Source organism: Phascolarctos cinereus, unplaced genomic scaffold (assembly GCF_003287225.1).
Source record: "Phascolarctos cinereus isolate Bilbo 61053 unplaced genomic scaffold, phaCin_HiC Scaffold_5;HRSCAF=322, whole genome shotgun sequence".
In the NCBI taxonomy this organism is placed as follows: Eukaryota; Metazoa; Chordata; class Mammalia; order Diprotodontia; family Phascolarctidae; genus Phascolarctos; species Phascolarctos cinereus.
Window position 1 is genome coordinate 77,856,123 of NW_027555958.1, and position 26,855 is coordinate 77,882,977.

General features: G+C 38.1%; 1 protein-coding gene across 5 annotated transcripts in view; it reads right to left on the minus strand.

The window, feature by feature from the left end:
* Positions 1-26,855, minus strand: part of CCDC18 (coiled-coil domain containing 18) — a 97,781-nt gene that overhangs the window by 52,746 nt on the left and 18,180 nt on the right. For all 5 annotated transcript variants that reach the window (XM_020972028.1, XM_020972030.2, XM_020972027.2 and 2 more), the window contains exons 7-14: positions 26,423-26,519; positions 15,563-15,684; positions 13,851-14,142; positions 10,605-10,729; positions 10,317-10,477; positions 4,617-4,840; positions 2,991-3,101; positions 2,347-2,478 (exon numbers count right to left, since the gene is read on the minus strand). In XM_020972028.1, the coding sequence (XP_020827687.1) occupies positions 2,347-2,478; positions 2,991-3,101; positions 4,617-4,840; positions 10,317-10,477; positions 10,605-10,729; positions 13,851-14,142; positions 15,563-15,684; positions 26,423-26,519 (1,264 nt within the window). The remainder of the gene's footprint in view (positions 1-2,346; positions 2,479-2,990; positions 3,102-4,616; positions 4,841-10,316; positions 10,478-10,604; positions 10,730-13,850; positions 14,143-15,562; positions 15,685-26,422; positions 26,520-26,855) is intronic.

Sequence of the window (26,855 nt, forward strand, 5' to 3'; positions counted from 1 at the left end):
CAAACTATATATATATATATCTCAGAATCCTATTAAAACATATCCTTAAAACAGTACAATCTTATTACAGACTTATCTTCAGGAACAGAATTATGTTTCCCTATGTATGTTCTTCATACATAGCAGAAAGGTAAATTTCTACAGAAATAAAGTCTCTTAAATGGAATGATCCATTATCTAGCTCAGAAGTTCCCAAACTTATTTGGCCTACTGCCCCTTTAAAAAAAAATTACTCAGTGCCCCCCTAGAAATCTACTTTCTTTAACCCTTCAACAGTTTTTTTTTTAATTTGCATCATTTCCAGTAAAACTCAATTACTATTACCAGGACATAACCCACACTTTCCTACATCAGAACTTCACATTGCACTTCCCTATCTCTGCCTGTCAAAAACCTACATATCCTTAAAGGCCAACAACACTCCCCAGAGGGTCCTGAACCCAATTAAAATGTTAATTTGGAAATATTTAGCAAGATAAATAAAAATACAATAAAACATAAATAATATCACATTTTAAAACTAAGTCAATATGTGGTCTGTAGGGATCCTTATGTACAGATCAGCCACCTTCCCTGCAGATCAAATGAGATAATAATTGTAAAATGCTTAGCACAGCTCCTGGCATATAGTAAGCACTATATCAATATTAGTGATGATGATGATGATGATGATGTTTGATACTACTGTGCCAAATCAGTGAAATCACAGGTCTAGTTTCTATCCGCTATCTGTGGTCAGAGAAAGATTTACTCCCCATGTAATTAAGTGGTATAATGCTCTTTACTGACTAAACTAATACACAATTTTCCCAGTGGGGGGGGGGTCAAGAATCATTTTAGGTAAGCCTCCATTATATCCTCCCTGAAGCCGAGCACCAATACTGTTCATGGTTGCCCCCCTTTACAAAAGTGTGCTCTCTATGCTAAGCAGTTCTTTGACACAAGTACTTTTTCATCTTTCCCCAAAACCATATGCATGGAGTAGAATTTTCTACAAAATTGTTTCTATATTCTGATAGTATCTCCATTTCCTGAGAAAAACATAACTTTGGCATGTGCTGGGATAAAAGCCTAGGAATTTCATTTTCTAATCTTGGTCTTTTCTATGAACCAAACTGCTTAGAAAGTTCCTAAATTATTCCACATTGCCTAGTTCAGGGCTCTACAAATTCTGGGTCATTGTGTTAGTTTTTTCCATCTTAATTAATGTCTAGTATTTCTGTTACAATATTAGGCAACATTGGTTGTCAAAACAGTTATACTTTAGTCTTCCTGCTCAAGGAGGTTCATTTACATTTTATTATCATAATGACCTGAAAAGAAGTCCACTGAACTAGACATTGTTATTCAGCGCAGGAAACAATGAAGACTTCCACATTGTATGCTGGAATTTCTTAGATATCAGTGAACCTGTTCCAACTCCAACCAGGGCCCCAATCTCTGCATAAATCAGATGTGAAGGCAAGGAGGCATATAGAAGGCCTAGTGGGATTGGGGGAAAGGGGCTAGACACTACGGCCTCTTCCAGCCATGTATATAGACTAGGAAATACCTAGACTAGAAGTGAATAGCTCTTTGAGTTTTTGCAGTGAGTCCTCTGAGATTATTCTGTAGCTCCTTGGTGACCCAGATTTAACAATGCTGAGAATCAATACCCTGTGGCAACACATTATGGAACCAATATCCTATGTTGTCTTTTGTTTTTCCTCCCTGGAAAGCTAAAGAAGGTACCTGGCTACTAAATTTGGAGAAAGGCATGTAAAGAAAATTGGTCTAGCCTTGCCCTACATCCTCAATATGAAGGCCATTCCAAGACAACATCAAACCCTTTGGAATAGCTTCAAGTCAGACCAAAAAATAACAGGTCCTGATCCATGCAACATTTTCTAGACAAATGTATCCAAAATTCGTATTTTCCAAGACTGCATAGAGGAAGGGCACCCGGCAATTTTAATTCCGACATTTATCATAAAAATTTTCTAGGCTATTTTTTATCCTTTTGGCAATAATGACAAGTATTTTCTAAAATTATAATGATAACCCTCCTAAAATTTCTCTTCTAGCCATGCTGGTTAGTCTAATCTAAAACATCTATGAACTATTCTGTTCTCTGGAGCTCTTCATATGAACCAGCATTCTACCCTAGCATTCTCCTCCCCTTTAATTCAAAGGTTCTTAAGTATGCTGCTGCTCTCTCATTTTTTTCCACTTGATTTTCATCCAAATGATGTTACCTAATAAAGAATATGGAGAGTCTGCCGAATAGCTTTAATTTGAAATTATTAAAATTATTTTAAAAGATTAAAGGTGAAATAGAAATTATATTTTAATGCAATAAATTCTTACTAGTTCAATCTGATGTTCCATTTCTTTGTGCTGTTCATGATGAATTTTCTTTGCCTTTTCAAAGGCTAAACGCAGTTTTTCATGTTCTGAATTTATATTTGATTCCAAACTGTGTATCTTTTCATTTTTCTCCTGGAAAATATAAAAATGCTTTTAAGGAAATATGACTGGTTAATTTTTTTATCTAAAGCATATTAATTATGTAATCAATGTGAAAGTATAAAATTTCTTAAAATTTGCAGAATAAGGACCAAGGAGTTTTTCTTAATGTTTTTACATAAAGAATAATATTTAATGCCTTTGAAATTGACATAATTATTTACTTTAAAGGGATATGAATTTTTTAAGATGGGAAATAAGTTGTAAAAATGAAAAAAAAAATCCAAAGCTCTGAGTTGAACATAGCCCAAAGCTGCTGCAACAATTACAATGGAATGAAACATAAAAATATGGGGACAATAGAATGCCCAAGTATTTCATTAAGGCTGAAAAAGTGAGTAAAATAGAAATAAGTGCAAAATGATCTAAACCATATAGTAGAATTTGTGGTGATCCTCACTTTAATAATTGTGCTAATGCTTAAAACATGCCATTACAAAGTACAAGAACAAAAAGAAGTATTCTCAGTTAAAAGCTATTTTTACCATAAGTTCCCGTTCCAGTTCAGAATTTTTTGCAGTAGCAGAAGAATAAGCAATTGTCTTTTCTTCCAGCTGTTTTTCTAATGTGAGAATCTGAGAACGTTTCTTTGTCATCTGAAAAAAATTAATATACACTTTGAGACAAGTATATTTGACAAGCAGAACATAAATTTTATTTTTCTAGAAAATGGTAGTTAATTTTCTTATCCTCAAGTTTAAAAGCCTTTTTCCTCAGATCAGCATTGTCACACATACTGCTAAATGTAATACCTGAATGTTGTGTAGTAGAAAAACCCTGGATATGAAGTCAAAAGACCTAGATTTCAGAAATCTGTAGTACTCCTGCTTCCTAGCTATGTAACTTTGAGAAAGTCATCTCACATCTCTGGGTTACAATTCTTCTCTCTGATGAAAATAAAGGGATTGTACTTCATCTCTAAAGTTCTTTTCAGCTTAAAGGTTCTATGACTGTGAATAAGCTAAGCAAATGTACAGTGATAAATATTTATGTTGAATATCTAGGTTCCTTTTGTAAATAGCTTTGGATTCCATATAATCACGAGTTGTTTTTAAAATTAGTAATCACTTAACATTAGCAGGGGTGGAATCAGAAACAATCGCAGACTAAGAAAATGGAAGTAATCTAACCCATATCCCTGTGTCCAGGTAGGACTTTAAATCAACTCAAAAAGTTTTCTATCTTAATGCTTGAAATTTTCTGGGGAGATATGATTGCTTAAGTTGAATGTAAGTCACCTTTATCACTACTCACATTCATTCCCCATAGGCCTTTCCCTCTGCCCTAGTAAGGGAGCTGAAGGAAAAAAGCAGCAAAAAAACCCAAAAACCAGCCACTCTAACCCAGGCATGTCTCCCATACGCAGTCCCTAGTATCAAGGAAGCAAGGAAGGAAACAAGCATTTATTAAACACCTATTATGATAAGCACTTTATAAAGATTATTACATCACAATAATCTTGGGAGGTAGGAGCTATTATCCCCATTTTACAGATGAGGAAACTGAAGCAGAGGTTAAGTTACCTGTCCAGGGTCATACACCTAATAAGTATCTGAGAATGTATTTGAAGTCAGGTCTTCCTGACTCCAAGCCTAGGACTCTATTCACTGTACCAACTAGCTGCTAAGCACAACATAGAAAAAAGAAAAGCAGCAGGTTCCTGCCTCAGTGGAAAGAAGCAACTGCTTCTAATAGCTTATACTTTCCCTTTATATAGCTGAAGAATGTTAAAGATTCAATCTCCACTGCACACTTCTCTCTTTTTAAGTAGGTAATATCAGTTCTTTATTCTCTCCTTTGCTCTTGCTGGGAGATGCATTATTTAAATATTTATAATAAATTCATCACATTAAAAACACTTAAGAGTATGGACCTATCTATAAGTTACTGCTTCTATTGTTTCAAATAAAATTGAGAGGAAGTCATAACATACAATTTCATTTTAAGTATAACATAAGATTAGTATTATTTCCACCATGATTATGACATCTTTCAACCACTATAAAGTATAAAATATCAAAGCCAAATTTAACCCAAAGGTTAAAACACAAAGACACCTCTCCCGTATTTCTTCTGCATTAGAGTTATGTTTATTAATGAAATCCACTTACTTCGGATTCCATTTTACTAGAGTTGGTAACTTTCTCTAATAATTCTTCCTGTATCACTTGAAATTGACTGGTCCTGTGAGCCATATCAGCCTTTAATTCAGAATTCTCAGCTTCTGTTTTTGCCAACTTAGCACGTAATTCTTCTATGCCAACCGCAAGTCTTTCCTTTTCTCTCTCAAAATGCTTGCTCACAGTATGTAGTTTTTGGCATTGGAAATGATCTGCTACAACACCAAAGATATAATTTATATTTACAGTCTGATATTAAAACTGTCATGCACAAAACATAAACAGACTTAGTCAAACAGTTCAGACAAATGTTACAAAACAATTTCTACACTCAAGCATAAGAACTGGAATCCATTACGAAAGGGGTGCCCATCCTACATGAAGTAAAATCCCAGGAATGAATTGTTCCAGATAGTTATTTTATCCAAATATTAAAGGGTTGAACCTTTAATGCAAGCCTGCATAACTTGTGGCCCACTTGCAGTATGCCAAAGGATTTCAAGTGGCAGCAAAAAACATAGAGGAAAACATCCTTTGTACGGAGAGGAAATCCTTTGGTGTGCTGTGGATAGCCTGCGTGGCTGCAGTTTGTGCAAGCCTGCTTTTATGAGATTTAAAAATGCAAACATTTTAAACGGTACTTATACACATCTTCTTAGTAAGGATATAATGAATAAAATGCAACTTCTTTGGCTTTCTCAGGATCATCATAATGACTAGCAAATTTCACGTAGTTACACTGATGACACGGATGCTGTTCTACATACAATGTTCTGTTGTTTGTCCTTGGTTTTTGAAGAGTACCAATGATATCAAGGAGTGATGTCTTGACTTGGGCATGAGCTAGACTTAAGTGAAGCAGAGTTGCACAAATTCATCAGCCGCACTCTGTCTTCCAGAATCATCGAGGTCCAGTGGCAAGACAAAAGTCAGAACAACTGGTGAGAGCCCAGCATGCAGCAGATGACCTGGGCGTCTTCAATGTCAGACCAACCTCTAAGCAAGCATTCCATAGTGCCTGCTTCAGCCACCTTCATGGCCACTAGAACAAATTGTTCTTATCTGCCCATTCTGCTGGGAAAAGTCTTCACATGTTTAGGGTAGAAATCCCCATAATTCACAGACAGGGTTGAAGCCTGTCAGTTACAGTTAATCTGGTTTAGCCTATCTGCTAAGACTATTTTACTGAGGTATGGCTGCAATGCATGCTATAGCTTCTTGGAACCAAAGGTGAGAGTTGGGTGACCAGATAGCCACCAAAGGTGGGTGAGCAGGCCTGAAAAGGGCTTGGCGAGCCCTCACACCAGAGGTCCTAGTCCTTTCTGAACACCCCATACATCCAAAGACTGTAAAACTACACCGTTGGTATGCCTTCTGAGGGTTTTTGAGGGGTGCCACATGGGACTGTTGGCAACACTTTCAAACTACCTTTCCCTCCCCGCTCTTAAGATCTCCTCTACCGTCAGATGTTCAGATGACTATGTATACCACCTCTCAAGATGCAAAACTGTTCTGCTGTCCCTTCATCACTGGTTCTCTTCTGTGTAGTCAGAGTACCTGTTATATTTTTTCCCCCACATCTGTGACTTTAGCAGAATGGTGAGCTCTCTTGAAGGGGCCTTCCTCTACCAAAATACCTTCTTTCCAACTTATAGTTGTAGAGAATTCCTTGGGGAACTAAGAGATTAAGTGAATATTAAGTGACTTGCTCAAGATTCACAATCAGATTTTATCAGTGTGAGGTTTGAACCCAGTAGTTCTGAATTCTGAGGCCAGCTTTCTAGTTGCTTCTCCTGATGCGAATTACCTATCTTCTGCTACACACATGCCCATGTCTACCTCATCCTCCAAAATTCATCACTTGATACACCCAAACCCATTAGCTATTTATTGTTGCATATCTCTTCTCCCTTTGTGGCTAAACTCCTTGAAGAGGTCATGGATAACTGATATCTCCACTTCCTTTCTTCTCACTGTCTTTTTAACTCTCAAAATCTAGTTTTCAACCTCATCATTGAACTATAATTATTCTTTCCAAAGTTACAATGACCTCTTAATTGCAAAATCTAATGGCCTTTTAAAAAAATCTTCATCAGGTACCACATCAGACCTATCAGACTGGCTAACATGACAAAACAGGAAAATGATAAATGTTGGAGATGTGGGAAAATTGGAACACTAATGCATTGTTGCTACAGTTGTGAATTGATCCAATCATTCTGGAGAACAATTTGGAACTATGCCCAGAGGGCTATCAAACTGTGCATGCCCTTTGATCCAGCAATACCACTTCTAGGTCTATATCTCAAAGAGATCATAAAAATGGGAAAAGGATCCACATGTGCAAAAATATTTATAGCAGCTCTTTCTGTGGTGGCAAGGAATTTGAAATTGAGGGGATGCCCATCAATTGGAGAATGGCTGACCAAGTCGTGGTACACGAATGTAATGGAATACTATTGTACTATAAGAAATGATGAGCAGGGGGGCAGCTGGTGACGCAGTGGATAGAGCACCGGCCCTGGAGTCAGGAGGACCTGAGTTCAAATCCAGCATAAGACACATAATACTCACTAGTTGTGTGATCCTGGGCAAGCCAAAAAAAAAAGAAAGAAATGATGAGCAGGCAGACTTCAGAAAAACCTGGAAAGTCTTGTATGGACTTATGTTGAGTGAAGTGAGCAGAACCAAGAGAACACTGCACACAGTAACAGTCACATTGTGCAATGACTAACTTTGATAGACTTAGCTCTTCTCAGCAATGCAAAGATCTAAGACATCTCCAAAAGTCATACGAAGAAAAATGCTCTTCACATCCAGACAAAGAACTATGGAGTCTGAATGCAATTTGAAGCATAGTATTTGCTCTTTTCCTTGTTTTTTTTTTGTTTCTTCTTTCTTGTGGCTCCTCCTATTGGTTCTAATTTTTCTTTACAATGTGACTAATGTGAAAATATGTTTAATAGGAATGTGTATGTAAAGCCTATATCAGATTACAAGCCATCTTGGGGAGGAAGGAGGAGAGGGAGGGGGAAAAAATTTAAAACTCAAAAGCTTATGGAAGTGAATGTTGAAAACCAAAAATAGTTAATTAAAAAAAAAAAAGAAATGATGAGATGCAGGCTACAGAAAAACCTGGAAAGACTTGTATGAACTGATGCTGAGTGAAGCAAGCACTGTACACAGAACAGTAATATTGTGTGATGACTAATTTTGATAGACTTAGCTCTTCCCAGCAATGCAAGGATCTAAGACAGTTCCAAGACTCATGATGGAAAATGCTATCCATATCCAGAGAAAGAACTATGGAGTCTGAATGCAGATTGAATCACACTATTTTCTCTTTTTTTTGTTTCTTCTTTCTCGTGGTTTTTCCATTTGGTTCTAATCCTTCTATACAACATGATTAATGTGGAAATATGTTTAATATGATTGTACATGTATGGCCTACATCAGATTGCATGCTGTCTTGGGGGGCGGGGAAGAAGGGGAGAAAATTTAAAACCCAAAATTTCATAAAAGTGTATGTTGAAAATGAAAAATGACTAAACAAATATTTAAAAATATTTTTAAAATCTTCATCCTTCTTGACCTTTGCAGATTGACACTGTCAATCACCCTCTTTTCTTTGATACTCTCCTCTCTAAGCTATGATGACACCATCTTTCCTGCTTCTCCTCTTACCTGTCTGACCCCTCCTCAGTCTCCTTTCCTGCATCTTCATCTAGGGCATGCCCACTGACTGTGGATGTCCCATAGGGCTCTGTCCTAGGCTCTCTTCTCTTTTCCCTCTACCTATTTTATTTGGTGATCTCATCAGGTCCCCTGGTTTCATCATCTCTTTGCTGATGATTTTTAGATCTACTTCAAATCTCATAAGTTAGTCCAACTCTAACCTCTTAACCTCTAGATCTGTATCTCCAGCTCCCTATTAGACATCTCAAACAGGATGCCCTATAGACATCTTAAACTCCAATGTCCAAAAGTGAACTCTCTTCCCAATCCCTCCCCCATTACAAACTTCCCTATTACTGTCAAGGGTATCACCATCCTTCCTAGTCCTCCCACTCGCAATGTAGGTGTAATCCTTGACTCTTTACTTTCTCTCACCTCCCCATGTTCAATTTGTGGCTAAGACCCGTCAGTTTTACCTTCCTGCATTCCCCCTCTTCTCTCCTCTGCTGCCACCTGGTGGTGTGGTACAGTACCTCATCACCTGACAGGCTACTGTACTAGCTTGCTGGTGGGTCTGCCTGCCTCATCTCTCTCCATTCCAGTCCATCCTCTATTTAACTGCCAAAGTAGTTTCCATAAAGCACAGATCTGACCATATCATCTCACTCCTACTCAATAAGTTCCAGTGGTTTTCTGTCATCTCCAGGGTCAAATAGAACATCTTCTGTTTGACATTCAAAGCTCTTTACAATGTGGACCCTTCCTAACTTTACAGTCTTCTTACCCCTCACTTACCCTTCCCCTCATACTCTGTGACACTGGCCTCTTTGCTGTTCTTGGCACAAAACCTTACTCTTAGATTTTCAGGTATTTTCACTGTTCTCCATGCCTGGAACTCTCTCCCTCATCTCTGCCTCCTGGCTTCCTTTAAGTCTGAGTAAAAAGCCTATCTTCCATAGGAAGCTTTTCCTGATCACCTTTAATGTTAGTGCCTTCACTCGGAGATTATCTCTAATTTATCCTGTATATAACATGTTTCTATACAGTAGTTCATATGTGTTTTCCCCATCAGACTGGGAGCTTTCTGAAGGCAGGGACGGTCTTTTGCCTTTCTTTGTATTTCTAGTGCTTAGCACAGTGCCTGACACATAGTAGTCACTTAATAAATGGCTGACTACAGATTCTGCCACCAACAATGTTCCGTTTGTGCTGCAAATAATGACTGCTGCACTCTTTCTTCTCTTTGCATTTCCAAGAGTGTCACGGCTTCTAGACTCCTCAACTTTCCAGTGAAAAGGCTGGCATTTACACAGATACAGCCATCCATTCTGGGTACCATGTCCAGGTAGGGAGCAGGTCCCTTCTAGTGGGTTAGGCCTTTGCTTCTTCATAACTTGACTGTTTGTTGGTGGATGGTCAAGGTCTGCTTCTTCACAGCCAAAAAGGGTTTGCTCTTTTTAAGCTGTTGTTAGTGGCTGCTTCTGGATCCAGATCCATTCCAGAAAATTAAAGATTTCCCTTCTGCAAGGCTGTATTCAGAATAACCAAGATTTTACCATAGGTAAACAGGTACCTAACCTACTTAAAGCACACGTTCCCTCCTGCAATGATCAGTCGCCTCCCTGGAACAACTGCAGCATCAGGGAAGTCATAACCTTCTGAGGCACTGCATAACTAACTCTTCCTATTAGCAAGCTCTTCCTTGCGTTGAACCAGAATCTCTCTCCCTTTAATTTCTAGAGAGGCCTAACTTGTGGAGAGAGCCAAATCATAAGACAATAGATGCGGGGTTACAATGTACAAAAAAAGATCTTTGGATAATAGTAAAAGAAAGCAATGAAATCATGCCCTTTATTATTGATTAAAGAAAATGAAGAATAAAAAGAATTCTGTCACTCTATTGGACATTAACTAATAATTTCATAAAACAACAGATCACAAGATAGAATTGCTTCCCCAAAATAACCATCACAAAAATTATAGTTCTTATTAGAGATGAATTATAATTTTGCATACTTGCTTGACTTCCACTTAATTTTACAGGTTCTGTTTCTAAGCCACTTAATCGGCCACCTTCCTGTATCTCACCATCACCCAAAAAATGACCAGAAAACTGACTGGCAGTTAGGTTTGTTTGAAGCGTATTAATTTCTGCCTCTTTCACTGCAAGCTTAATCCTGGCAACAAAAGAAAGGAATAACAAAAGTCTGTGAAAAAACACATTTATAGAAAATATTATATATCACTACCAATAATAAAAGCATTTTAATGCTTGCCATCATTCCAGGATCTTAAACACTATACCTGAGGTTCGAGATCACTGATCTATTTAGCTCACAGCAAGAAACACAGAGATCTTCCTTGGCTGAGAAGTTTTCCACTTGATGCTTACAGAAACACGTTTTAGAATTAAACATTTCTTTGTTAAACTGCAAGTTTAAAAACAAACATGATTAAGCTTACACGTATATATGTGTATGTATGTATATGTGTGGGTGTATCTCAAAAAAGAACACGCTGAAAGTTCAGAATGAGAGTTGTAGCTACATAACAATTCATTTGAAAAAGTATTTGTGGGTGAGTGATAAGAAGTTCAATCTGAATTAACAGCATAATATGGCAGCCAAAAATGTTATTATGATGGTAGGCTCCATGAATAAAACTACTGGTCCAGAATGTGGGAGCTGATAGTCTCCTGCATTCTGCCCTGGTCAGACCACTTTTGGAGTATTATGTTTAGTGCAGAAAGTGACCAGTCCAAAGAAGGCTCACCAGGATAGTGAAATAATTTAAAATTATTGGGCATAGAAATCTATCTTACCCTACAGAAAAGTAGAGGGAAGGGGATGGGGGGAGGTATAGCAGGGAGGGCAGAATGGGGGAGGAGGTAATCAGAAACAATCGCTTTTGAGGAGGGACAGAGTCAAAGGAGAAAATAGAATAAAAGGGGGGAGAGATAGGATGGAGGGAAATTTAGTTAGTCTTTCACAATATGACTATTATGGAAGTGTTTTGCATGACTACACATGACTATACATCTATATCGAATTGCTTGCCTTCTCAATGAGGGTGGGTGGGGAGAGAGGAAGGAGAGAGGAAATTGGTAATTCAAAGTTTTAAAAACAAAGGTTAAAATTGTTTTTACATGAAACTGGGAAATAAGATACACAGGCAATGAGGTACAGAAATCTATCTTACCCTACAGGAAAATTGAAGGGGAAGGGGATAAGAGAAGGGGGTTGGGTGATAGAAGGAAGGGCAGAGTGGGGGAAAGGGTAATCAGAATGCACACTGTTATGGGGTGAGGGGAGGGGACAGATGAGGAGAAAATTTGGAACTCAAAATCTTGTGGAAGTAAATGTTGAAAACTAAAAATAAATAAATAAATGAATTGAAAAAAATTCAGAAATTTTTTTAAAAAGAATTTAAAATTATATAACCTAAAGGAGCTAAAACCTCAAGAAAAGAAGGCCTAAAACTTCTTGAAGATCACAGTCTTCACACAGTCTGCAGAAAAAGGATTCAATTTAGACCAAGGGGTAGAAATCAAAGGGAGAGGGATTCTGGCTCAACACAAGGAAGAGCTTGCTAACAGGAAGAGTTAGTTATGCAGTGCCTCAGGAGGTTATGACTTCCCTGATGCTGCAGCTGTTCCAGGGAGGCGGCTGATCATTGCAGGAAGGAATGTGTGCTTTAAGTAGGGGCTGGACTTCAAGAGTTTCTTTCAAACTTATCGAATCTGTGATAGGGATCTCATAGAATGTTAAGATTCAGAATTTCAGGTTTAAAAATACATATTTTTTAGCTTACCTTGTACTTTTAATAATAATGCTATATACTCATATATAGTGCTTTCATATATAATATTTTCAGGAATTTAACTTCACTTTACAAATAAGAAAACAGTTAATTAGTCAGTCAACCAGCATTTATTATTGCTAAGCATTGTGCTAGGACACATGAAAGGCCAACACAGGGTCAGAGAGGTTAAGTGACTTATCCAAGGTGACAAAGTTAATAGGTGGCAGAGCCAGGACCCTTGTCTTCTGACTCTTAAATCTAGGTTTCTTTCTACTACACCTGTCTTTTCTTTATTAAGACTGGATCTCTCTCTATCCCTCCAAACTGAGAAGTGCCAGGGCTGCTAATTGGCAATCCCGTGATGATGGGCATGGAAGCCCTGACCCACTCCATATCCTGCCTGGGGCCACACCACAATCATGATGGACTTAGGGCTGACTCACAGCTGGCCTTACCCACTGCAGCTCAGACCACCGTGGCTCCAGAGGTCCACCAACCTCCACCTCCAAGGTGGCTGGGATGACAAACTTGTGCCAGCAGGCCCAGTTCTGTGTAACTTTACCTCCCTGAGCCGTTATTATAAAATAAAATCATCATCTCTAGGACCGCTTCCTGCTCTAAAATTCTGTGGCTCTTTATCTAGTGCTTCTTCTTCACCTTTTCTTGGTCATGAGCTTTGGCATTTGGGTGGACCTTACAGATGCCTCAGAGTAATCCTTTAAAATCTTTAAAATCCTTTAAAAAGGATTATAAGAGAAACCAATTATATTTAAATTCAGTTTTCAAACATTTAAAAAACAAGTTCTTGGACCCCTATACTTTATAGAGCATGTAATAAAGTAAGTGATTTTGCTGAGATCATCTAGGAGTAGAAGAAATAAATAATCACAGGGGCAGCTAGGTGGCGCAGTGGATAGAGCACCGGCCCTGAAGTCAGGAGGACCTGAGTTCAAATCCAACCTTAGACCAAATGTTTGACACTTAATAGCTGTGTGACCCTGGGCAAGTCACTTAACCCCAATTGCCTAAAAAAAAAGAAAAAAGAAAAAAAATAACCACAAACCACTATTCACTTGTAGCCTGACTCCACATCTGCTCTTCCCTCTCACTAGTCAACAGTCCCTTCACACACGAACTACTAAACAACCTCAAAGTGAGAAGATGAGACTAGAAGTGTGATGAAACCAACTGAAATGTGGTGACATGAAAAAGATAAGGTATAACACTTGCTTCGTGATGGAAAGAAGGGTGAGTAGACAGTTAAGGGACAGAAAGCAGGCACTTGGTTCAAGAGAAGGTATAAGGGGAAATAAGATATACAGGAAATGAGGTATAGAAATCTATCCTGCCCTTCATGAAAACTGAAGGGGAAGGGGATGAGAGAAGGGGTGGGGAGATAGAAGGGAGGGAAGATCAGGGGAAGGGGTATTCAGAATGCACACCATCTTGGGGTGGAGGGAGTGACAAGATGGGGAGAAAATTTGGAACTCAAAATCTTGTGGAAGTGAATGTTGAAAACTAAAAATTAATGAATTAAAAAATTTAAAAATTAAAGAATAGAAAAAAATAGAGAAGGTATAAGGGAGAGTACTAGATGGGGACAGGAAGGAAAGAGAATCAGCAGAATGAGATCAACCAAGTAAAGCAATCAGTATGCGAGAGCTTCTGGCAAAGCATCTAAGGAGAATTTTCTTTTTCTATTATACAAAGAACTAGATGGGGATATGTAATATTTTCAAGCATACTTACTGGCAACTGGGAAATAATCGTTTCCAAACTGTTTAGTTCTTGCCTTGAATCTTCAATTTCTCTCTGACACAAACTCAATCGTTCATTTTGCTTTGTAATAAGAACTTTTAATTCTCTGTTTTCATTCACTAGAGCAAGTTTTTCTCTAAGAATTTCTTCTTTGTCCTCTAATTCACTCTCTAGCTTTAGAATGTTTTGTTTAGACTCAGTTAGTTGTGACATGATCTCAGAGTTTTTCAAAACCATATTCCTTATTCTTTCTTTTCCATCATTATTTTCATCCTTTAATTGCCTATGAAGAATAAACAAGAAAACAGAACTGAAGATAAGGATATTCTCTTTTTCAATAGTCATTCTTAACACCATCTTTAACTTATTAAAATAATAAAAACACTTTCAAAAAAGTAATATAATTAATTGGAATAATTTAACATCTTACTATTTTAATGATCTTTTTGTTCTTATTTTAAAGTGCAGGCCAAGAAAGATGACTGTAACACATTCCTCACAGCACAAGGGATACTTTACTTTCCCAGGCTAAGAATTAAAGAACACAAGAGAGAGAACTACAGATCACTGTTTCTCAACTATAAAATACTTTCTAAAGCAGATAATGTTCAATTGATCATTACAGAACTTGATTCAATGAGTGGGTGAGAGTTTTAACTCTCTATAATTTATAAGGGATAGCAAACAGACAAATCTGATTCTTGGATTAAAATGCTAAAAGAGAAAGCTACATAATGAACTTTTTCCCTTGTCTTTTTAGAAAAGTACAAAATATATTTTTTAAAGAAAAGCATCTTTTTGTGCTTATTGATCCATTCCTTGAATTGGGTTAAATAAGATTTCTTTCTTTCTCTTTTTGTTTTGTTTTTTGGTAAGGCAATTGGGGTTAAGTGACTTGCTCAGGGTCACACAGCTAGCTAATAAGTATCAAGTGTCAGTTCTGAGGCCGGATTTGAACTCAGGTCCTCCTCACTCCAGGCCCAGCACTCTATCCACTGTGCCATCTAGCTGCCCCAAGACTTCTTTTTAACATTCAAGCTAATGGTGCATCAAGCAACACAAATCTTCAAATGATTATACCAATCCTGTAAGTAAAAAATAGATACAAATATATGCAAAAATGTGTGAAACAACACATTAAGTAAACATCTAAAATTAAATAAAACAAGACTATGGCACACAGGTATTTGTACCAAAGAAAAATGTAGACATTGTGTTTAAAGCATGCTAACTACAGGAAATAAACTACAAACTTTCTTTCATTAGCTAATCTATATGAATGTCCCATTTTTCACAAGCTTTCGGTAAGGAGGGGTAGAGGGGAAAAACTGTTATAGAGACCAAATTCTTTAGTGGTATTATTTGGATGTTCTGGGGGGTTTTGTTTCAACAAAAATGCTCATCTCTATACTGAAACAGTTAAACTCTAAGTCCAAAAATACTTCTGCTAGTTTTTTCTCTGAATATATAATAAAATCCTAAATTCTTATCAATATATATTAATCTGTGCTAACAAATTATATCATTTTTATTTCATCTATCTTTATTCCTGGACATTTTTAATTTAAGCTTACAAAGGTGTTGGGAAATTGCCATTTTCAATGAATTAAGGCCACCCTTAGTCCCTGAAGAGGGCTGTGGTTTTCTTCTATTTTCTTCTATCTCAACAGAACCCCCCTGCCCATGGCAGGCTCACAGCATACCTTAACTTGTCTTTCATGGATTCCAGGTCCTCTCTGTATACAACACATTTTTCCTGTAGTTTTTTATTTTCCTTTTCACAGTTTACTAGATTTTTCTCTAGTAGCTCTTCTTCAGCTTGAACCTGAAAGGGTAAGAGAAATGAAAACACAAACATTAAAATGGTGGCGCTATTTAAAGATCTGTCACAACTTGGGTTCTGAAATGTTTCAAGAGGCCTGGAGTGTTCTGAGCATCCACTAAAACAAGAGCCCCAGCATTTCTGAACAGGGAAATACTCTTTCATTTCCCTAAAACCCTTGAGTTTATAGGGAGAAAAGATAGCTTACTAAAGTTTGAAATGCAGTTCAGAGATGGAAGAGAGAAGGGCCTTTGCCAGCTCTCATCCCTTCTGAGCAAACCTCAGAGAGAAAGCACTGTTACTCAGGGCCCTACCTGAGGACAACAGTTCTTTGCTTTTACAGGACCTCAATGGGCAAACCGCCTAAGAAAGTATTCAGTGAAGTTAATACCGTAATTGGTAACTAATGTTATAAAGTTAGGCCACAATGCAGGCAAATGCAAATCCTAGATTAAAAATGAAGTTGTCTTCTAGCTTTTCCCCATTTCCCCTTTTCTGATTCTTCCAGATTTATGGTAACTCTCCTACAATTAGGGGTTCTCATTCTAACTTTTTCCTATTTTCCTGGTTGTTGCAGAAGGTTCACCACTGAAGCCCCTGACCTCCTCTTTAGCAGCAAAAGCCTACATTCTGTAACTCTCTTCTCCAACTGACTGAAAACTCTGCTATCCAGACCTACTCCCCAGGAGACGATTCTCCAGCTTCCATGAAAGCAGACATGATTACTGTTAAGATGTAAGGCTTAACGTATTACCTCCTTCCCCTATCTCTAACAACCCTACCCTACTCAAAAGGAACATCTCTTTATTGTCAAATCCCGACTTTTTTTGCTTCTCTGCACCCAACATTGTTGACCCTTCCCCCTCCTTGAAATACTTTCCTTCCTTAGTACGTCCTGAGCACTGCATCATCCTGGTTGGGCTCCTTTTTAAACTCTTTTTAATGGCTCTTCATCCTCTTCTTAGCCCTTAACTACAGGAATTCCCTGCTAGACTTTGGTTTGGACTCCTCTTAAAGGGCTCTTTCCTCCCTCAAAATCTTCCTAGAACAGCCTCTGCTTCTTTGACTTGCCCTCATCATAGCCCTACCTTTGAACTACACTTATCTATGCACCTGTCATATCTACCAAGTAGAATGTGAGCTCCTTGATGGCAGAAAAATATTTTTTTTAATCTTCGTATCTTCTGTGCTTAGCACAGTGCTTTGCACTTGAGCCCTTAAACATTTGCTAAATTGAATTACAGAGCTCATTAATAATCCACTTCAAATCTCTCCACTGGGTTTTTTGTGTGGGATTTTTAAATTTTTTGTAATTTTTAAAATTCATTTAAAACTTAAATAACCACTGTTTCATAATTCCCAAAGCTGTATCTCTACCAAATTTATATTTTCATCTGAGTTCCAATTAATGTCACCAACAGCCTACTCGTTATTTCCACTACCTCCTCAAATTCAATGTGTCCGAAATCAACTTCATCTTCTTGCTCCTCAAACTGATACCCCTGCCAACTGCCACCTCTGTCAAAGATATCATCAGTTTCCCATTTATTCATGCTAAAAAAAACCTCTGAAGTCACCTTTGACTCATTCCTCTCAATCCTCCTCTATATCAATTCATCACCAAGGTCTAGTGAGTCAAGAAACATTTAAGTGTCTACTATGTGCCAGGCATTGTGCTAAGCTTGGGGATACAAAAAAAAAATTGTACAACACAGCCCCTGCTCTCAGGGTTCACAGTCTAACAGGTAGAGACAACATTCAAACACCTATGTCCAAACAAGCTATATACAGGATAAATCTGAAATAATCAACAGATGAAAGGCACAACCTATACAACCTTCCTTCAAACTGTCTCTTGCATCCATTGCTTGCTTCCTCTTTGTCACTATCAAACAGGCCCTTGTTACTTCATGTCTGGATTACAACATTAGCCTGCCCCAAACCTTTGACCGAATTCCTTCCAAAATCTCCCTCATCCAATTCTTCCTACATATTTCTTGCCAGATGACTTTTTCCTTAAACACACCATGTCCCTAATGTCATTCGTCTGGTCAGAACCCTTCCACAGATCTCCACTGCCTATTGTCTGGTTTCCAGTTCCCTCCATAATTTGTCAATCTTGTTTCTGACTACTACCCAACACATACCCTCCTCTGTGCACCACTTAGGTCACTTTGCTCCCCCTCCTAGGAGTAAATCACGTTTATTCTCCCATCTCCTTGGGATAAGTTCATATTTACGCTTTCTGATCTAACCAAATCCTAGCTCACTTGTAGTTCATAGAATCCCTTCTTTTATAACACAACTTAAGCATTCTCTCCTACAAGAAGCTTTTCCTGATCCTCCCAACTTCTAGTGCCATCCCTCCCTAAACTAGCTTGTATTTTTATTCAGTATATCCTTATGTGTGTACATTTTGTTTCACCTAACAGCTCTTTGAGAGTAGGAATTGTTTCATTTTTATCTTTACATCCCCAGCACCTATCAGAGTCTGGCATATGGGCAGCATTTAATAAATATTGATTTACTGATTGAAAGTCTTCAAAGACCTGATCAAGTCTCAGCTCCTCCTTGAAACCTTCCCTGATGACTCTAGCCCTCAAAAATCTCTCCTCTCTGAACTGATATAGCCTGAAAAGACTATACCACATCATCAGGTATTGTATAGTCTATTATTTACTCATTTTTCCCCCTCTATTGAGGGGAGAAAGCTAATTAGCCTATAAACTCCTTACAAGCAGGTATCACGTCTTATACTTCTCTTTGTTCCACAGTACCAGAATGGTAAAAGTGCGGCTTCGTTGAGGGAACTAGGAATATTAACTTGCAGAAGAGAGGGCTTAGGGTAGACATGATAGTTATGTTCAAGTATGTGAAGGTGTGTTATAACAGTGAAGGATCATACTTATTCAACTTGGTCCTTCAATCAGTGCTCATAAAGCAGTATTATCATTTTGACTGACCTCCTATCTAGCTAAGTAATACCATTCCTAAAATGTGCTGTTCAGAATAAAAGTGAATACTAGAGATGTAGTTTGATCAGGGCACAAGCAAAATAGAATTATCTCCTTAGGTCTAGACATTGCTTCCTTTACTGCTAGCTAAGGTTACGTTAACTTTTCTGGTCAGTGTTATCACACTGTTGACACATATTGAGCTCACGCTCCAGTGAAACTCCTGGACCTTTTTCAAATTATTGCCTAGCCATGCCTTTCTGATCTTGCATTTGTGAAGCAGATTTTCTGAATTTAATGTTAATCTTTTATATCTGACCTGTAGCAAGAGAATTCCTGCAAACCAGGAAGCTGACCTAATGATCGGGCCTATCAAGATTCTGAATCTTGTCTGATATCTAGTATGGATCTCTCTACATTTTGGGTCATCTGCACACTTGATAAGAATGTCATCTGTAATATTAACTAAATTATTGATTTAAAAAAAATTCTACAGTATAGGGCCAACAAACACATACATCCCTAAGGTATTTTACTGGAGACTACTTACCAAGGGGATGTCAAAACATGAATAACTATTCTTTGGCTTTAACCATTCACCAGTTTTGAATCTACCTCACTGAGCTTTTATCTAATCCACATGCCTCCATTTTGCTATATGTTTTGCCAAATTCTCAGTAAACTATATTATATCTGTAGCATTCCTCTGATCTGATAGTCTAATAACTATGTCAAAAAAGGAAGCAAAGTTACTTTCATTTTTTTAAATTTTTATTCCATTTCTAATGTCTATTGACATATTCTTTTTACATCACAGTCATTTCTGAATTTCTTTTTCCTCTTCCCCTACTCAGTGAACCAACTCTTGTAACAAAGAATTTTTAAAAAAGGAAAAAAAAATCAGTTCAGCAAAACTAATTAATGAAGTTTAACAATACAGGCAATAATCCACACGCACAATCTTATTTTGCAAAGAAGGGAGAGGGGTTCGTTTTCTCCTATCTTCTACCTAGGGGCCAACCTAAGTCATAATAATTACATGGCTTGCAGTTTGATTGTCTTTGCTCTATTTATACTATTGTAGTCATTACATACATTGTTTTCTTGGTTTTGCTCACTTTACTCTTCATCAGATAATATAAGCCCATCTAATGCTTTTCTGAACTCTTCATATTCATCATGGTATGGTATAGTAATGTTCTTATGGTACAGTAATATTATGTACATGTACCATACTTTGTTTAGCCATTCCTCAATTGATAGACATCTTTTTTGTTTTCAATTCTTTGCTACAAGAAATGCTACCATGAATATTTTGGTACATGTAGGAGGCTTTCTTTCTGTTTTTGACAATTTAGGTTTACATGCCTAGCAGTGGCATCTCTGGGTCAAAGAGTATGAACACATTAGGCACGGGTAGCTAGGTGACACAGTGGACAGAGCTCTGGGCCTGAAGTCAGGAAGATCAGAGTTTAAATATGGCCTCCAACACTTACTAGCTGGGTGATCCTAGGCACATCATTTATGCTCTGTCTGCCTTGGTTTCCTCTTCTGCAAAATGGGGATAATGATAGCACCTACCTCCTAGGGTTGTTGTGAGGAACAAATGAGGTAATATTTGTAAAACATTTTGTGAACTTTAAAGTGCTATTTAATGTTAGCTATCATTATTAGATGGAGTATATAGGATGTTCAGGGAGGGCTTGCTGAATGAGCCCTTTTCAGGGCTGCACATCGCCTTTGGTACCTTTCATCTGTGGCTCCAAGAAGCCATAGCATGTGCAGCAGCCACACCCCAGTAAAACCATCTCAACAGACGGGCTAAATCAGGTTGAGGGTAATCAACCGGCCTCAAATCTGGCAGTGAGTTGGGGAGATGTCTACCCCAAGCAAACGAGAACAATTTGTCCCAATGGCCATGAAGGCAGCTCTTGTCTTCCACTGCATCCTGAGCCATCGCTAGTCCTCTTGACTTTTGTCCTGCCACTTATTGCTGGACTCTGATGACTCAGGAAGGGAGTGAAACTGATGACTTTGTGCAACTCTATCTCACTTAAATCCATTTCATGAGCAAGTCAAGATATCTCCCATGATGTTACTGGTTCTCTTATAAAAACAAAGGACAAACGACAAAGACACTATTACTATGTCTTAGCATAATTCTAGCTTGATCTCCAAAATGGCCAAACCAAGCAACAGCTCCACCAATAGAGTAATATAATTGTGTCCCTTATCTTTCCGCAGCCTCTCCAACGTTGATTACTTCTATCTTTTGTTATCTTTGCCAATTTCATATCTAAGCTTAATAAATTTGAAGTCCTTGATACAAATGTTAGACAACACAGGGACAAATGGTATTTGTTAGGATTGAGGTCAAACTTCAGAGTTGTTTTGATTTACATTTCTTATTAATGATTTGGAGCAATCCTTCATATGGCTGTTAGTAGTCTGCAATTTTTCTTTTGAGAACTATTCCTATTCCTTGGCCATTTATCCACTATGGAGTGGTTTCAGGACCTAAAGATTTGTGTTATTTCCCTAAAAATCTTCAATAGGAAATTTATTAAAACTATCTAATACAAATGTTTCCCCCACAACCAAAAGTTTCCCTTTTATACTAGTAGCATTGGCTTTGTTGCTACAAAATTTTTTCAATTTCATGTAACTGAAAGTATGTTATCTTTCATGATCATACTTATTTCTTGTTTGGTTAAAAACTCTCCCTGGCCACAAGGAAGATGCTGTGTGAAAGGTACAGGATCTAGTTCTCTTTTCTTTTTTTTTTTTTTAAAGGTGTGACCTTTAATATTCAAGAGGAATGACCTCTTCTAGATGCAGTCATGCAGGCTCTACATAATCACGACTTACTTTGTCAGATATTCACCAACCATCCTTTTCAATAATAAGATTTTGCAGGAATCAAAGTCATTGCTATAATTTGTAGATTCCACTCTCCCTCCTTTTTTGAAAATCCAAACATCTGCCTTTCTCTAGTCCTGTAGCACCTCTTCCATTATTACTTTCTTTCAAAGACCTCTTAGAAGAAAGCCATAATGGATCACATTTCCATTAACCTGGGATGTAGGTCATGTGGACCTGGTGACTTGAATTCACCAGCTATATACTATCTTACTACTTATCTTGAATATCAATTCACCATTAGGCATTTTTATTCCAGCCTTTCCTGTTCTGGCCTCTTCCTTTGGCAGAGAAAACATGAAGTCTCAAAATGTCTTAAACTAGATATCCAAAATAAACTAAATGTATAAAATTGAACTCACTATCTTTCCTCCCAAATCCTCTTCCCTTCCTAACTTTCCTGTTACTGGCAAGTGGCCTGCTATCCTCCTAGTCATCCAGGCCTGCAAGCTAGATGTCATCTTCAGTTTCTCACTCTGTCTCATCTCCCATATCCAATCAGCTGCTAAATCCTGCTATTTCAACCTTCATAACATCTCTTATATACACCCCTTTCTCTCCTGTCACTGCCATCCTCCTGGTGCAGGCCTTCATCACCTCACACCTGGTCCCAACAGCCTGCTGGTTGGTCTTCATGTCTCAAGTCTTTCCACTCCAATCTATTCTTCTGTCAAAGCTATCAAAAAGATCTTCTTAAAGTGTGAGCACTTCCTAAAGTGTCACTCCCTTATTCAATCAGCTGCAGTATCTCTGTATTACCTCCAGCATCAAATACAAAATCCTCTTTGGCTTTTAAAGGCCTTTTTAACCTGGCCTCTTTCTATCTATCGGTCTTCTTACACCTTAAACCCTTCTACTCTGTCCCCACCACTACCTACTCCGTGATTCAGTGAAACTGGTCTCCTCATTGCTCCTCAAACTTGACCCTCTCTACCTCCTGACTCCAGGCATTTTCACTGGGCTGCCTCCCATGCTTGAACTTTCCCTCCCCATCTCTACCTCTTGTTTTCCTGGCTTCAGCTAGTCTCACCTTCTGAGAAGCCTTTCCCTGTCCTCCTTAATCTCAGTGCCTTCCCTCTGAAATTATCTCATATTTATTCTGAAGATATCTTGTTTGTACATAGTTTTCTCAGCATGTCATCATTAGAATGTGAGCTCCTTGAGAGTAGGGACTGGGTTTTGGGGGTGTTTTTTGTTTTTGCCTTTCTTTGTATCCCCAGCACTTAGTACCACGCCTGCCACTGAGTAAGCAACTAATAAATATCTACTGAGTTGAACAACTTTGCCCTCTCTCCTATTTCAGTATTCCCCTAACTGGCCTTCTGTTCTTCATGTCTCCCTTCTCCAACCTACGTTTAATACTACCATGAGATAAGTCTTATACATAGATCTGGTCTTGTCAGTCTGCTCAAAAGCATTCAAGAGCTCCCTCTCATCGAACAATAAGTACAATTGTATTCCTCATCCTGGCATTTAAGACCCTCTGCATCTTTCAGGTCTTACCTGAAATTGCTTGCCTCTCTATGTGAGGGCTATGCTCTATTGACTAGGGCTCATGTTGCTCCTTCCACATAGTACACTCTTCTTAGTAATAATATTTATAGTGATTTAATGTTTGCAAAATGCTTTACAAATATTTCATTTGATCTTTATAACAATCTGGGCAGAAACTAAGGCAAACAGGGCTTAAGTAATTTGCCCAGAGCTAAACAGCTAGTAAGTGGCTGAGGCCAGAATTGCACTCAGGTCTACCTGACCACAGATCCAGCACTCAATCCCAGTTCGTCCCTATCCAACTCCACTTTGTAAAGTCCTATTCATATTTTAAGATCCAGTTCAAAGTCAACATGTTTCATAAAGCCTTTCTTGATATAATCAATCAGAAATGATCTTTCCATTCTTAATCCAAATAATATTTGTATAATTTGCATAATTACTATGTAGTTGTATATTTGTTCTACATTTATTCATGAGAAGGGTTCATGGTATTGTGGAGAAAGAGCAAGTTTTAGAGTACGGAAGACCTAGGTTCAAGCAACTATGGTCAATTCTGCTATAACTAGCGTTTCAAACACGCTAATTTATTCCAATGTGATTGATATATTAGGTAATGTTTTGAGCATAACTCAAATAATTAGTTTTCTTCCTCAAGAAACAGTAAGGACACACCACTTAACAAACACTTAATGATAACTCACAAGCTACAACCCTTCTGACAACCAGACAGGCAGTTACTTACACTGATGAAATTGCAGGTCCAGACAAAAACAAAAATTATTGTTTAATACTATATAAGTTATATTCTTCCCGTTATATTGTAAACTCCATAAAGGTAGAGACCATATTTAATGATCTTTTTTTCTCCTCCAGAACCTATCATTGTACTTTGTAATCAATAAGTCAACATTTATTAAGCACCTGCTATGTGCTGGGCTGAGGCAGCTAGATATTGAAGCGAGTAGAGTACCAGGTCTGAAGTTAGGAAGACTCATCTTCCTGAGTTCAAATCTGGCCCGAGATACCTACGAGCTGTATGACCCTGGACAAGTCACTTAACCTTATTTGCCTCAGTTTCCTCATCTGTAAAATGAGCTGGAGAAGGAAATGGCAAACCGCTCCAGTACCTCTGCCAAGAAAACCCCAAATGGGGTCACAGAGTCAGACATAACTGAAAAACAACTGAGCTGAACATGTACCAGGGACTGTACGCAGCACCAGGGATACCAAAAGAGGCAAAAGGCAGTCCCTATATTCAAGGGGCTTATAATCTAATGAGGGTGACATGGTCAGACTTATGTTTTAAGAAATCACTGCAGAACACCGGCCTTGAATTCAGGAGGACCTGAGTTCAAATCCGGCCTCAGACATGAATGCTTACTAGCTGTTGTGACCCTGGGCAAGTCACTTAACCCCACTACCTAGGCCAAAAAAAAAAAAAAATCACTGAGGCAGGCAGACCCACCAGCAGGCTATTACAATAGTTCAGGTGGCAGGTAATAAGGGCCTACATTACAGTGGTATTAATGTCAGAGGAGAGAAGGTGGATTATTCCAGGATGCTGCAAAGGTGAAATCAATAGGTCTTGGCAACAGATTGAATAGGGGAGGAGTTCAGAGGTAATGAAGAAACTACTACCACACTTCGTTAGCAAGCTTGAGACGTTGGGAAGTTGCCCTCTAGAGTAATAGGGAAGGTGTGTTGGGGAAAGCATTTAGAGGAGAAGATAATGAGTCCTGTTTTGGATATGCTGAGTCTAAGATGTCTACCGGACATCCAGTCTGTGATGTCTGGAAGGCAACTGGAGACGTGAAATCGGAAGACGATAAGTAGATCTTAGAATCGTCAGCATAAATAAGGTCATTAAATACATGAGAGCTGATGAGATCGAGAGGGAAAAGAAAAGGGGCACCGGGACAGAACCCTAAGCAACACCTAGGGTTAGAATGTGTGTGTCGAAGAGAATCAAGCAAAGGAGACAGAGGAGAAGCAGTCAGATAGGTAGGAGGAGAACCAGGGAGAGCAGTGTCCTGAAAACCTAGAAAACATTCAAGGAAAACGAAGATTGAGAAAAGACCCTAGGTCGGATTTGGCAACTGAGAAGTCAGTGGTAACTTTGGAGATGACATTTTTGGATTAAGAAGAAGGGTGAGGAGAGAAAGTGGAGGCACCTACAAGTTAAATACATGGTTGTTTAATGAATGAATTACATTAGCTTAAAATGACAAAAGAAGCAAGCATCACATAGACAAGTCCAAATTTATGTATGGCAGGCTGCTATTTCTATGGGAAAGAACTCTCGGGGCTGCTAGGTGGCACAGTGGATAGAGCACCGGCCCTGGATTCAGGAGACCTGAGTTCAGATCCGGCCTCAGACACATAACACTTACTAGCTGTGTGACCCTGGGCAAGTCACTTAACTCCACTGCCTAGCTAAAAAAAAAAAAAGAACTCTCTAGCCTATTTCATAAAAACCAGGAACTATTTTTTATTTATCTAAGGTCTTATGATCTCTAGATTCTATTAAAAGTGCTTAATACAAGCGGAATTTATACTGGCCCAAACAGGATGAAGAGAGTCACAAGAAGACAGAGAAAGCTCTCTCCCTCCTCAGTCTAATGAGAGGAGAAATATTATATGAACATAACTAGCTACCACCATCTTTCTCTCCATAATAGGTAGCTCCTAGCCCAAGGGCCACCTCTGCCCCTTTCTTGGAATTTCATGGTAATGATGCTAAAACTATCATAACTAGCAGTACAGCCAGTTCTCAGTTAACCCAAATGGAACATTTAGCAGGCCTCTGCCACATCCTCAGGGCTGCAGCCTGAGCAGCTTCAGCCCCACTAGCCTGAGCTCAGCTTCAGGGCCTTAAGTGGAGGACCCTTGGCGGGGCTGGGAGCCAGAGACTCCTGCCTGAAGGAGTTGAAAGCAAAGAAAGACATATCTAATCTATGTCAGACTGTGTACTTTCTTAGGGAGAGGGGAGACAGGGAAGAAAAAATAAAATTTGGAACACAAAACTTAAAAAATAATCAAAGAACATTAAAGATTGTTTTTACATGTAATTGGGGAAAAAAATAAAAGATTAAAAAAAAAAGTAAGGCAAGAACTGTTTGTAGTCATTCATTCAACAAATATTTACCAAATGCAAAAGGACTAAGAAACACTGCTGAAGGATACTCAAAAATTTATTATATTTTCAAGAGCATGTTACAACTTCTCTTCATATTTACAAACTGTAATCAGTATATTTCATACAAATAACATCCTCTGATTTTGCTGACATTTAGTTTACAATAATTATATAATTCTAAATTGAACAATAATGATTTTAAAAAAGGCCCCCCCGAATATATATTAGCTCTTACCCTTTCCAACTTTTGAGCTACTCTTTCTTTATATTCTTGGAAAGCTTTGCTCAATTCTTCAGCATTATGCATTGCTTCATTCCTTTGCTGTTCAACCCTACAACATAAATATTTGCCTATGTTAAAGGATTAAAGAGGATTTAATATTTGAAAAAGCCAACTTTCCAAAATATTCTAAATCATTTGCTTTCTGATTTAATAGCCCACAAAAATGTTTTCAACTTAATTAAAATCTAGAAATTTACACTATTGAACAAAGTGACTATGGTTAAAATTAATAAGATTTCTGAATTTAAATGTAACAAAAGCTAATTAAATCAAATTCAAAATATTATTGTTTATTAATTGCAAAAAAAAAGTCAACAACAACACTTTACTGTTTTAATCTAGACAGACCCTGAAGAAGCCAACTGGTTCAAACCTTTCATTTACA